The following is a 14,117-nucleotide window of genomic DNA, read 5'->3' as shown; positions in this document are numbered from 1 at the left end:
CAGATGCAGGGTTGTGAAATACTTATCTTGTGTATCCTGATTGTACAGGTAATGATTAAACACAGAGAGAGACAAAGTAGGAAGAGAAATTTAACAGTGTCTTTAAATGTCTTTATTGCTAAAAATGTAGATGTAAGTCAGACCTTCTTTCCACCCCTCCATTTATATTTTTTGTCAGATATTTAACTCCATGTAAATAAAGGAGTCTGAGAAATGCAAATAGCATTGAATGAGGTACTGCTTGTTTTCTGTGTCTCAGTGTTTACATCAAGTTTTTTTCTTCTGTTAGATAACTCCTCTACCGCCAGTGCTGAAAACACAGAGACAGGGATTGAATAACCGTTGTTAACCTTGACTGCCTGTTTCTTAGTGACCCAACCTCAGGGCTCATGCATGTAAAAGAAAAACCAAAATACTGAGCAATCCATTAACCCAAAACCTTTGCCTGTCAGTCCCTGTAAACCTCACTCTGTATTAAGCTCTGGCTGCACAGTTTGTGTTCTGATCACAAAGCTTCATTTTTTTGATGGAGTGTGAGTTTTTAATAAAATGTTGCCATTGTTTATTGGTGTGGAATTAAATTTGAACTTAATCAGAAAGGACACTAGGAAATGAATGAACACTGTTAATTGAAACAACTGCATTTTTGATTTGAATACCGAGGTTTACTTGGAGATAATTTGGCTTGTTTTCATCTGTTCTTAAAAATTACAATCTAGCATTCATAATGGTAGTAATTATTGTAGGACCAATGCATTGTATTGCATTACACTGAACAGGTGTATAGTTTGTGGAGTCCCCAAATGGTTTTAAATACATGGATTTTAAATCGGTTGGCCTTTATTAATTCTGGGGGAATTGTTATATCTTTACTATCTGGAGCAGGATCCTTTTCTTTGGTCACAGGAAAGATCAGGATGGAACTTTTCAAACTTGCCAAATTAAATATTGAGGTTCTATATAATTTGATGTTTTAGTGCTGCATCCTTACAAGCAGGGTCAAAATTCCTCCCTAAGATATTGTTAGATAAAAACTCCTCCTCAGATGTCAAACACTAATCATTCAACTGAACTGAAGCTAACTTTGATTTGTTCAAAGACACTGATCTTTAAAACTTAAATGTGTGAGCATGAAACCATAACTTTGCATCTCTGACTAAATCAGAGGCAAAAATGTTTTAGTGGAAGAGATGGCTAAGACTATAAAAAAAACTTTTAAGTGAATTATTAGACTAAATATAAACAATATTAGGTCTTGCAAAGGATTTTTACCTATAATGCCTTTTTTAAATATTTTTTTCTATATTATTCTGTCATCTCTGTCCTTGCCTCACACTTTTCTCCATCTGTTGGAGATTAAAATACTCCCCCCAGGCTCACAATTAGGCAATCAGAGGGCTATCATTACGCCCCAGTAGGCTCACAAGGTCAGTGTCTGTAATGGGAAATTTATATCAGCACCCTTTTTGGTGTATTGACTGTTGCTATGTAGTTATTCTATGCAGTTATCCGTGTGCTTGTGAAACTAGACAGTTTACTGTGTCAGCATGTAGTAGAGATAAACATGGCTTTGTGTGATTGCTGAACCAGATAACTTGTATCCTGCTTTGTATCTACTGGAGCATCTGTTACCTGCATTTGTATGTGTGTGTATAAGAAGGGATGCAGCCCTCCATGCTAGGAGCCTCTCTCTTCAGACTGTTACTGGTAGCATTCTGTATGGAGACTGCCCCTTCCCTGCAGGGAATTAATGCGCCACAACATTGAGATTTGGTATCAAGACTTTATTCTATACTCACCAAGCTTTAATAAGATAATTTTTGCCACAGCATGTCATACCAGGAGAGGCTACAGAGATTGCTGGGGCTGGGGGGGTTTGACTGTGAAAAGCGAGATTCAGGTTCATGAACATCTGATCTGACGTTTTTGTATAGTTGTATAGACAAGTAACACATAACGTGATGTACTTTTGTGTGATATAAATACAACCCCAAATCAGAAAAAGTTGGGACAGTATGTAAAATCAAAGTTAAAACTGAAAATAGTGCTGTACATTATTTGATGTGACACCTCATCCATTTTATTCATTTTATTCTATTCAAAATAAACACTCTGCAATTCTGATGCTGAAACACATTCCAAAAAAAAGTTGGGACAATAAAGCATTTAGCATGGTTTGACGTCGCTGTTCCTTTTCACAACACTTAAAAGACATTAAGCAGTGTTGGTTAAAAAGTAAAAAATGAAAATACTCAAGTACAAGTACCTCAACAATGAACTTAGCCCATGTGCTTTATTGCTTTCCACCACTGCTAATATGCATAAGTAGTATTCATAGCACCTCCTTATACCAATTCTACATTTAGGAAATCCAAATCCAAAGTTGTTTTTGCCTTATTCTACAATATTTCCATAAGCTGGCTGTGCAGTGACAAAAATATAGCTGCTCCTGATAGTAATTTGGATATTGTGAAGGAAAATTAATTTTAAGAATGCTGATACAGACAAAATTCATAGATGTATTTATTCGGTTTTGCTATGCTAACCTTTATACCTTTATCATTTTTCATGAAAATTCATTAAAAGCATTATGACAAAAATACATTTACTATAGTATTTAATACAAATGTGCACTTGTTAATTTAAAAAATTTGTCATTTTTTTATTTTTAAAGGAAGCAGGATACAATTAGTGAAGTGACCTTTGTATGTTTACATTTGTCCTCCCTACAGGCAATAAGTAAAAGTTATTTGACTCATATCTGCGGTCATTTGTGTGTGTGGGCGGAGGTGGGGGGTTGTTCACAGTAGGATGAACATCACATCTATTGATCAGGCTAATGTGGGGAGGAAAGGCTGCAGGCCACTGCAGCTGATCAATATACCTCTAATTACGTGGGGCTACGACCGTGTGTTGCACTGAAAGAGTTTGTGTAAATGGTCCCCCCAAACTACAATGTTGTATATATAAATGCTGTCCTGGTGAGGAATTGCTCACACACTCACAGATCATAGCACATGCATATTTTACAGTTAGCTGTGAATCTCTTTTTAAAACCTTTTTACTGTTTGACACGTCAAAAACAAAAATCACACTCAAACTGATCACATTTTTTTATTACTTGAACCACTTGTTTACCAAGATTTGTATTGACATGGCCAAACTTCATGTATGGAAAGAAAGAACTGGTGAGTAACTTGTCTGTATTTACACATGCTTTAACTTGCTTCTTCTTTTCTGACTACTTCCTATCAACTCAGTGGGTCCTGGAGTGATGTAAACTACATGATCACAAATGACAACAGCTGCTCCAGTTTCCTGTTTTACTAACTGCTCCCAAGGCTTTTCCTCTGTTGTATCTTTTTTGTGTTGGACAGGTTCTTTCTCTATATATATTCATTCTATGCTGTATTATACATACCAGGGCGTATGTGTATGTGACTTCTGATACATTCATTTAGGAACAAAGAGACCAACTGTCTGGTGTTTCCATTCTTTAGCACTCCCTCACTGCTACAGGTTTTTCCAGTCTGCTGAGGCTCGATCGGCTAGAGGCTGTGTGATATGTTTGATATTCGGTTGTTCTTTTGCTTTATTATGTCAACTAAATATCAGACATATTCCTACAGAGTCTGGCACTGACATCTAATCATTTTGTTGCATCACGTGGAAGAATTCATATTATATGTTTAGGTAAATGGTTTTGAGCAGTAAACTTTATTGTATTGTTGTCTAAATATTATGTCACTGTAGTAGTATTTCTTTAAGTAATCTCTGTTACAAGTATGGTTCATTACTAGTATGGTAGTGTGTTACTGTGAAAAGTAAATGCAAAAAAGTACATTTACATTCATTTATTAATTATTATTACAATTCTTTATATTTTTTATTTAAAATAATGAAGAAAAAGGTGATTCTGAATTTCACATTGCACTTTATACCTTTTTTTTCAAACACACATATAAGCACACTGACAGAGTCTTTTGTTTATAAAGTGATCTAAGGGTGCAAATCTTGATCTTGATCCGTGTGAAAAGCGGGCGTGGTTTCTGGCTCCACAAGTTTATGACACCTGGACTTATGGGATAGCCAAACATGTTGATGAAGACAGACGTAGCAGAACAGGGAGGTGCCAACTGTTTCATTGTCTGTTACTGATTAATGTCTCTCACATTCTTGTTCTTCTGCTAAACACGAGGAACCGGTTCTGCTTCATTGTTGTTCTGTTATTAATGACTATGAAATCCATGCAGGACATGAACAAAACCTAATGGTGGGTTAACATCATCTACAGCAATTCATTACTGTCTCAGCATTCCTGATTCATGGTGTATTGCACCAAACGTTTGAGCTATATGATTGAGTTATTATTTTTATACATTAATTAACAGATTTTACATAAAGTGGGCGTGCTTTTGGCCATTTGAATTTTTTTTTTTCCATTCAAATGAATTCTTCAGAAGGCATTTTATGATGTAATAGTTAACTTTCCCAGGGGGCATATTTGGTTACATGATGATATGGACAAGCCTGCGGGAGCACTGTTTGGACAGATTGGCACTGACATGACAAATCATGAGCTTTAAAATCAAATGAGTTATTGTGTAAAGGTTCACTTAACTTAAAAAAAGCAACCAACAAAAAGGAATCACAAGACTTGCTTACTTCAGAACTACAATGGGACATGAAAGCCTTACCCTGAAGGATGTCTAATTATACAAGAATGCATATACAAACCAAAACTTGTCTGACAACAATATTTAACAGATGCCGTGTGAGGCAGATAAAAACATGAATACATCTGAACAGGAGCACAGCAGAAAACCATGTATGTCTATGTATTTGAGCTCAGTCTTAACAGTCTTAGGGTTGATTGTTCTGTAAGCATGTTAATCCTATACAGTTGTGTAATTCTGCACAAGAGGTGTGTCTCTTCGGCACAGTTAGTGTCAGCCAGGATGAACAGGTTCAGTTTAAATTCTGCCTCTAGGCAATAACATCTACTGACAAATAAATCAGTGGCTGTTCGTGTGTGTCTGCAGACATACTCTATATGTTATCAGTGGACTTGGTGGTTTATTCAAACATATCCTGGCATAGAGAAAGAAACAACACAAAAACCTTTCAAAATTTACCAAGAAGCCTCTAATATCACACCCCCCTCACCTGTTTCTAAAAGCACAAGGATACAAAAGCAACCTATGTCAAAGAGACTTTTAATAGAAATTAATGTTCATAAAATCATGTAAAAACATATTCAGAATGCTGTATTTTGATGATTCATTAACAATATGATATGAAATTGACTTAAGCAACTGATCAGTACATCAGTGATTTTAATCATTATTTAAAAAATCTTTAGGATCTGTCTTTAAACGCACTTCAGGCTTTAACAATAAAAGCAAACACATGGCCCTTTTAAAATGAGCTTATCAGTTTTCACTAAATGTCACAGTAAAATAGGTAAACATACATCTAGATCCTGACGAGGGATCAGTGGTTTATGTTTATAGACATACATACACATGCAGCTCCTGTGTAGGACAATAGGTCAGTGGCTGGTTGTCCTGTAGATGGTGTCACCTGTGTGATCTACTGGCAGAGTCAAAAGGCACTGCCTGAGACAAATGTTATCTGAAAGAGTGCACACTGTATACTCTGGGGCAATTTCAGTACAAGAGGGAATGATGAACATTGTAATAATAATGCTTGTGTGTCGGTGTGTTGGTGTGTCGGTGTGTTGGTGTGCGTTTGCAGGTGTGCACACTGTATTTGTGTGTACAGAAATAGAAAAGCAGTTCGTGAGTGAGGGGAGATGGACAAATAGAGTTGAAGAAAATACAAATTAGTGTGGAGATAAAGATGTGCTGGTGCAGTATAAATATCTGAGACCACAGTGAGAAAGTGCACCAGATCAAGAGCGGCACTGAAGAGGAGACAAGAGAAGGGATTTAAAAAAAAACAACAACAACAAGAGGGTGAATGAAAGCAAGAGGAGCAATCAGAGAAACCTCGAAAGAAAACACAGCAACAGAAAATTTTATATAACACAGTACTGAAAACTGAAATAGGTAAGGAAAAACTACATATTTCTCTGATCTGATTATTATGTTTTTGGTGTACGGCATTTTTAATCTCATCTCTGTTTTTTTTTCTTTTTTCCAAGGAATGGTAAACACAGCAGGAGAAACGCTCTTGGTGTCACTCTTGCTCCTCAGCAGCGGCATACCATGTTTTTCTGTGCATAACAGTGGGGAGTGCTTCTTCAACACCAAAGGTACAATGCATGTGTAAATGTATGTATATGTCCAGTGGTGCTAAGTAGCTAATTAAATACATTTATTTGATCATTGAAACTCTGTACACTTTTGAGCTAATTGTAAACTTTTATGCTACTTTATACTTCACAACATTTCAGAAAGAAATAATATTGTTGTTGTTGTTGTTTTTACTCTACTACAGTTGTTTACCTGCTATATTTACTTGGCACATCCATGTTTTCCATCTAAAACATAAGATCAGTTTATAATATATGATGCACTGTTGTAGATTAAATTGCCCAAGAATGCATGAAGCACTTAAAATAAGTTTCACTAGGATCAGGGGCAATTTTAATGCTGCTTATATCAGTACTATTGGAATTATAATGTTGCATTTGTTATAAAATAACAGTATGAAACAGACCATTCTACATAATGACTACTTTCATCTTTAATACTTAAAGCACATTTTACCAATAATACCTAAGCATTTTTATTTAAGCAAAATTTTAGGATATTTGCAGCCCTTTTACTTGTAGACTATATTTTATATAAATACTGTATATAGATTTTTTTCCTTCTCAGGAAGCTGTGAACACATGAGGCAGGTGTATGGGATGGGAGAGAGCTGGATGACCAGTGACTGTTACCAGTGTGTCTGTATGGAGCCTTTTGGAGTAGGATGTTGTGACCAGTGAGTTCGTTTTTCCATCTTAAATAAAGTGGAAAAAGTTCTCGAGTTCCCATCCAAATCAAATATGGATGTAGTTTTGTCCTCTAATCTAACTCTAATCCTCTCTACAGTGGATCTAAACCTGTGGACTATCCAGGCTGGTGTGAAATCAACCCTAACTCTTGTACTAGTGTTGCTGTGATGAGGGCCAATAATAAACTACCATGCATCTGGGGACATGACCAGCTCAGACCAGCTGCAGGCCAAGCATGGAAATCTGACAATGATCCGTTATTTTGAGGCTAGTACATAATGTGCTATTAATAGCAATACAGCTAATGGCAATGGCAATGTGTGATGTTTATTTGGATTCAGTACATAACGTCCACATATATAATTTTATTATGAGGTTATAAGATTTGTGAGAGGCTAAACTATTCAGAATTTTACAATAAAACCTACAAATAACTATCATCTGAATTCTCTGTTAATTCAGTTTATATGTATATTTAAACATTATTAAATTGTGTTGTTTATATTTGTTGTTCATGACTGGTTTTTCCTCACATGTCAAGATTAAGTGAATTTATTTGTAATTGTTCTATCTAGTTTTTATTAATTTATGGACTGAGTAATGATCTTCAAAATACAGAATCAACCCTAAAATACCGTTGATATTGAGCTATTCTGTTAAATATGTAATTACAAAGATATAGAAGACTACATGTCTTTGTAACAGGAGCTCAGAGCTTTAAGACACTGAAGAGAGAATTTTTAAATTGGTCCAGAGATTCAAAATTATTTATTTGTTTTAGCAATTTCATCAAATTTACTTTAATGAACTATGTTGTTGTTGTTACAATGTTGTTATAACAATATTAATTTTAATGTCTCTGGAGAAGTTCCAGGTCAGATTTATCTCCAAAAGGCAGCACCATTACACTCAGATTTTGATTTATATATGACTACTAGGAATATTTTTGGCAAAAGTGCAGAAGCAGTTTTAGCAAATGTAGTCATTGAACCGCACTGTTCCTTTTGCGAGGACTGATTGCCTCGAAATTAATGTTTTTGTCATTGCCACTGCTAGAGGCCTATTTTTTACTCTTTAAGATTCTCCTCTTCTAGATTACCAGTGGATGTAGGAGATAACCTTGAGCGAACCTGTTATCACTATTTTCCATTACAGATGTACAATATATCTGGCAACGTGACACTGATGGAGTCTAATTTATGCCAGAATCATTAGTTGTTGTTTTTTTGTTTTGTTTTTGTTTTTTGCTCTATTAAAGTGTATGACAGTAGTTATACATAAAGAAAGTAGACCATAAACAAAGGGTCTATAACATAAAATAAAAAACATAAAAACAAGAACAACATTGAAGCAGAAAATGTAAGTACGAAACGTTTAGGCCAGGGGGTGAATTAATGGGTTAAATTAAGTAAAAACATTCAAGGATGTACATATATTACAAATTTTGATAGCGTTTTTATTTTCGCTCTTCAGGATGGAAGAAAAATAATTTTTAATTTCGCATAACAGGGCAGGGAAGAAGGGCTTAGATTTAAAAAATTTGCATTTGTGAATATAAAATTTTGTCATAAGTAGAATAAAATTAGCCAGAATCATTAATTTTTTTTTTTTTTAAATACTTTATTAAGGCATATGACAGTTATACATAAGTAAATAGAATGGAAACAAAGGACTATAACATAAAATAAAGAACATAAAAACAAGAACAACATCGAAGCAGACAATGTGAACATGAAACTTACAGGCCAGGGGGTGACTTAAAGGGTTAAGTTAAGTAAAAACATTCAGGGAAAGCCAGAATCATTAATATTAGACTAACTCGAGAACTGACATTTATTTTGAAAGGGAATCAGCGGCGCAGTATTTGTACGTCATTTGGTGGCGCGGCGTGGGTGTCCACTGGTGGTTGTTTGGAAATGTAACTGTACTCCAGTTTAATTTGCGTATATTAAAGTAACAGAAGGCGATAAAATGTGGATACTGACACCCCTGTATCCTGGAGGTAACTTTAAAAAAAAAAAAAACATGCCTGATATTTTAACGCTTGCTTGTCACGAGGCTAGCTGGGTAAAGTTTATGACTTGATAAAATTAGCTAAACGTAACACAAAAGTAGGTGTAATTACCTGTGTTTGCGGGCTTCGTTCTTTTAGGATGTATATAAGTGGTCTCTGGTTAACAGTTACCAGAGTGTCGGATAGGATTTTATGTTTTGGAGTGTAGAGGCTGCGTTGGAGTGACGTCATGTGATTATATCTAAAGTTTCGTTTAGTGTTCAAATTGTGGTGAGAGATTATTTCTGTTTTATGGTCAAGACACATATGGCTATGGCCACCCCTGCCCCCTGGCTCTGCCTATGTGTGGTGGCCAGAACATCTGTATTCCCAGATTTAATGTATACCAAAATGACTTTAACGAAGGGGAAACTGGACTGTCACATTTTTTAAGAAAGTCACACAAACTTGGCCTTCTGTCACTCACAGGTAAAACCAATTATCTCCTCGCCAGTAAAGAATACGTGGTGGGGCGCAAGAACTGTGACATCGTCCTACCCAACGACCAGTCCATCAGTAGGGCTCACGCTCACCTCACTGCTACTGACCAGGTGAGAGACATAGGTGAAAGAGGATTCTCTAAACAGAGAATTAAATATTGTGCTCTTCCAAAGACATTGCACGGTTATATCTGTAATCTGAAACAAATACAGCAGAACTGGAATTCATAGCATTAAGAGCCAGAGAATCATTTTGACCAAGTTATGCACCTTAATTTAATCCTTGTGTAGAACAGTGCCACAGAGGCATTTTGTTACTGTCTTTACTTTCCTCTGTAGTTCTCATCTGTTTGCAGGTTTTTCTGTAGTTTATTCAGAGACAAACACTCCAGATAGGCACGTTAAAATCATACTTCATTTTTAAGTAACAAACACTCATTATCTATAGGCTTGAAAGTTGAATGTTATAATCTTAGTCATTAACAGAGTGCAGATGATACAGTGGGTACAGTGAATTCCTATGGCAAATGCAGCAGCATAATTTCTTTCTCCACCCTTTTCTCATATGCTCGGTGTGTTCTAAATACATCATTTTTGCCTGTCTTTCATATCAGCACAATGATACATTTTATAAGCTGTTTGAAAGAGCCTGAATGACACACAGAGGTTTTGTGGCAAAAGGAATTCACACGGCTAGCTTTGAGGTGTGTGTGGAGGTGTACCTGACTAAAGACAGGTGTAGGCCTGACAAACCATTCACCACCAATAAGGCTGAAATGCAGACACTTTTACTGCCTCAGCATAAAGCCGAGTGTCCCATCAAAATTATTTTATAGAAAAACAAACCCCACCCAATACCATGAACAGTGACTTGTGCAAGGTACTTCCTGCCCCCTAATGATGGTGTAAAAACTTTGATATGATTTTCAGTGGTATGAATTGGTGAACAACAACTATCAAGTAAACTATCACACACATTAGAATTAGAAAATATTTAAGTGTTGGAGTGCATACAGTTGGTACAGTAGACAGTCTTAATTTTTAGGATTATCAATGTGTTATTTTTTTGTCCTTATTACACAGTATCACTCAATAATCTACTAATTATATGAGTAACAGGATTATATTTATATGTATAATGCCACACAGAAGAGCAGTGCACTGGTCCTACCTAACTGAAGTTCTGGTCACTGGCAACCGCAACACCACCCAGTCTCTTCAAGATCCTTAGACAAAGATAAAGTGCTCAGTGCATAACTCATGAAGCTGTGTTTGAAGAACTGTGTGTAATCTTACAAATTTCACCTTTTTGTTTTGTAATAATGGTTAGTATTAGTAACCTTATTGTTCTCATTATAGCATTGCATCACAACCCTTATAAATACATTTTCATTTGTTCAAACTTATCAGATTTCCCTGGATTTATTTTTTGCTTACTGCTTGCATTTTGATTCATAACTTCTTAAATCTATTATACCGTAACAATGTGTGAAAAGGTATTCTCTGTCTGATAATGGTAAAATGAATTATTATTATTATGTTTAGCCATTGTCTCATTTGTCACAAGTTCAGCATCTAAACAAGACTAAGATCTGTTTATTCTTACCTTTAAGGTTTAATTAGTTTTTTGAGCTTGGGATACATTTCCATCATAGGCTTAATTTAAAGCATGTGCTTGTTGTTGACACATAAATAATTGACTGATGGACAATTTTATGGGTTGCTCACATATATTTTACTTTTAGACCCTGACTCTTAAGGACTTGTCCAAGTATGGTACATTTGTCAACAGCCAGCGTGTAACAGAGCACACACCTGTGAACCTGAAGTCAGGGGACTATGTCACATTTGGGGTTTTTCACAGCAAATTCAGGTATGTAACAGAAAGAAGATCTGGACTATTACCTTTTACATCACAGAACATTGATTTTGTTTTTTTTTTGCAATCACTGACTGGTGTTCAATTGTATTTCCCCAGAACTTGGAAAACCTAAATTTGGTCAGTCTGTCATGGAGCTAAAGCCACTTGACCTGAAGGTTTTAGTTTTTTTTGTTTTGTTTTTGTTTTTGTTTTTTTGAGCTGCTAGATGGTCTGGTGAGACTCAAAACAAACTGACACTATAAGTCGCTCCTAACCACTCTTTGCCCCTCCCACCACATCCTGTTTCCTAGCGATGACCTAAACTACAGATATCTGGTTGTGTGAAACTGTACAAAATGCAGCCTCCAATCTGAAGCTAGCATTAGCTGACTAACAAGTAAATTTGTAAGCCCAGCAGAATGCTCTGCTTACTGCTAATGTGACATAGAGCATTAACGTTATACAAAGCTCAATTTACTCCAAAATTAAAATCATATTATTTTAATATAAAGGTAGAATCAGGACCATGCTAGGTTGCTAATGTTACCAAAACAAACACATTAGCTTTAGATGCTAATCGATTCAAAAGAAGAACACAAGATCTGAATGAAATCTTTGGTTGCTTTTTAACACTCTCCATCTTCTGTTCTCAGCCTTATATTGGTTACTTGCCCACTGCTGCCTTACATAAGGCTATGTACATACGCATTGAGAGCCACTGTACCAGAGTCAAATTCCTCATGTGTCCAACACACCTGGCCAATAAAGCTGATTCTGATTCTGACAAAGCCAAACGAAGTTTAACCCTGGTTCTTAGTCTTTCTTTGTCCCGCTTTCTCTGCACAGAAGAACGAGACCTCTTCAGTCAGACAGCCACTGTTTCAGACTTTTAGCCGCCAAGTGCTCCTCCATGGCTCACAGTGAAAAACAGTTCTTATATCCTTCACTAGGTGTCAGGCAGGGCTCATTTATGGACCATACTTTGAAAACACAGAGTAGAGAAGAGGTTCTTGGGGTGGGGGGTGGGGGGGGCACTATAGGAATATCACGCCCTGTCCCGTTTTCGCCCGATTTATCAGGCAATGTGTAAAATATTTGCTAGTTCACCTTTAAACATTTCATCAATTCTAAATCTAGTGCATTGTGAATTTCCTTCCTGGGTTCTTCTCTGCCTCAGTGTGGACCATCAGAAGCCGGTGGTGTGTTCTTCATGTTTGAACAGTGATGGTAAGGCATCACTTTCACAGGCCCTGCTGGCATTAGGTGGAAAGCTGGTCAGTACCTGGACTCAGGACTGCACCCACCTGGCTATGCCTTCTGGTAAAGTCACTGTTAAGGTCAGGACCAGACTTTGTATCACTGTTAGTGCATGTCAGGTGTTTGTCCCCAACTACGTGTTGATGTGCTTTCTGTTCTTCTAATTAGATGATTTCTGCTCTGCTGTGCTGTTGTCCCATCATGAAGCCAGAGTTCTTCTCAGAGCTCAACAAAGCTGTTCAGCAAAAATTACCCCTTCCTAAAGCTGAGAGGTACAACACCATCCATCCCCACGTATACACGTCAGCTACACTGAATCAAATATTACCTCATGTGACCTGTTCATTGTTTTAAGTTTCATCCCTGACATCGATGAGCCCTGCTTGAGTAAAGAGGCTGTTAACCTGGGAGCGATTCCAGCTCGTAAACAGCTTTTCACAGAAAAGACCTTCATATTCCTCAGTGCCAGACAGGTTTGTTTACTTTTTTCTTTGTGAGCATGTTGTGTTCATGCTCTGCAGACCACTAGTTAACCAGCCACAGAATATAATGATGTCAAGTGAGCACTTGTATTTTCCTGTCGTTATCATCCTCAATCAAAGACAGGAAAACTCATGAGTGATATAGAAATGAGCACCCTATTGAGAGAGAGAGAGAGAGAGAGTGCATGTCATATGATCTTAGGAGCCTTGTGTTTATCAGTTGTACATCCGTTGCCAGGCAGTGTGATCCTCTGGGAGAGTCGATGCACCAGTGGAGGACCTGGAGTTTACAAGAGCTGCAGCTGATGATTATTTTCACTCTTTATCAGTTGTTTTCTAGATGAATTATTCAATGTATAAAATGTAAATGGAATTAATGTGACTTCCATCAGTTTTAAACATATCTACCTCCTTACATCCTGTAAGTTTACCAGAGCCAAACTTTTTACTGTAACACTTAAGTAGTGCCATTAGCAAGAAAAAAAGTGTCCATTTATTATGAAGGACAATAAGAAATTGTTTCCTTTTTTAAAATTTAACCAAGACATCTGTGGCATTTTTCTTGATTTGGCAAAAATGTTAATTAAAAAGTTGCAGTTAATCAGTTGATATATGCACCATTTTAGTGGTTTGCCATTGCTTCAGGGTTGCTGCTGTAGAATACCACAGCTCTGACTATACATGGATGACAATCTGAGCCTTCCAGTGACATCAGATACAGAGGAGATACATAGATAGGCTGCAGCAGGTAATGAGTGCTCTGAACCACATGAAGAATTGAAATTGTTTGAGGCAGCAAACCTGTGCTGTCTTGCGTTGCCTCATTGACACAACAGTATGAGGTGAACTGTGTTGTCTTATGGATGCTGGATAACATCTCCTCTGTAAAGCTACTTGAACACATTCATCCACATTGACATTATTGATATAAAGAGGTTATTTTTTGTACATTCTCTGACAAAAATGACTTAAAAAATGACCTTTATGTTTTGTGGAGCAAACCTTTCTCGCAGTACTGGGATTTTGTCAGCTTTATGACCCCTGGTGAGTTTGCATT

The 14,117-nt window shown here is 36.6% G+C and overlaps 1 protein-coding gene and 1 long non-coding RNA gene across 2 annotated transcripts in view; both read left to right on the top strand.

Moving 5' to 3' along the window:
* Window positions 1–5,822: 5,822 nt before the first annotated feature.
* Window positions 5,823–7,355, top strand: LOC109964180 (uncharacterized). The gene is made up of 4 exons (XR_002275479.1): window positions 5,823–6,071; window positions 6,167–6,277; window positions 6,846–6,954; window positions 7,065–7,355. It is a non-coding gene; the product is annotated as an uncharacterized LOC109964180 (long non-coding RNA).
* Window positions 7,356–8,823: 1,468 nt separating this feature from the next.
* nbn (nibrin) overlaps window positions 8,824–14,117 on the top strand; it is a 14,169-nt gene continuing 8,875 nt past the window's right edge. Inside the window, exons 1-6 of the mRNA XM_020607201.1 lie at window positions 8,824–8,969; window positions 9,450–9,571; window positions 11,206–11,333; window positions 12,499–12,658; window positions 12,747–12,850; window positions 12,934–13,051. Of these exons, the coding sequence (XP_020462857.1) occupies window positions 8,939–8,969; window positions 9,450–9,571; window positions 11,206–11,333; window positions 12,499–12,658; window positions 12,747–12,850; window positions 12,934–13,051 (663 nt within the window). The 5' untranslated portion in view covers window positions 8,824–8,938. The remainder of the gene's footprint in view (window positions 8,970–9,449; window positions 9,572–11,205; window positions 11,334–12,498; window positions 12,659–12,746; window positions 12,851–12,933; window positions 13,052–14,117) is intronic.

Source organism: Monopterus albus, unplaced genomic scaffold (genome assembly GCF_001952655.1).
Source record: "Monopterus albus unplaced genomic scaffold, M_albus_1.0 scaffold84.1, whole genome shotgun sequence".
NCBI classification, from domain to species: Eukaryota; Metazoa; Chordata; class Actinopteri; order Synbranchiformes; family Synbranchidae; genus Monopterus; species Monopterus albus.
The sequence above is the reverse complement of the archived record's forward strand: the minus strand, read 5'-3'. Positions and strand labels throughout refer to the sequence as shown.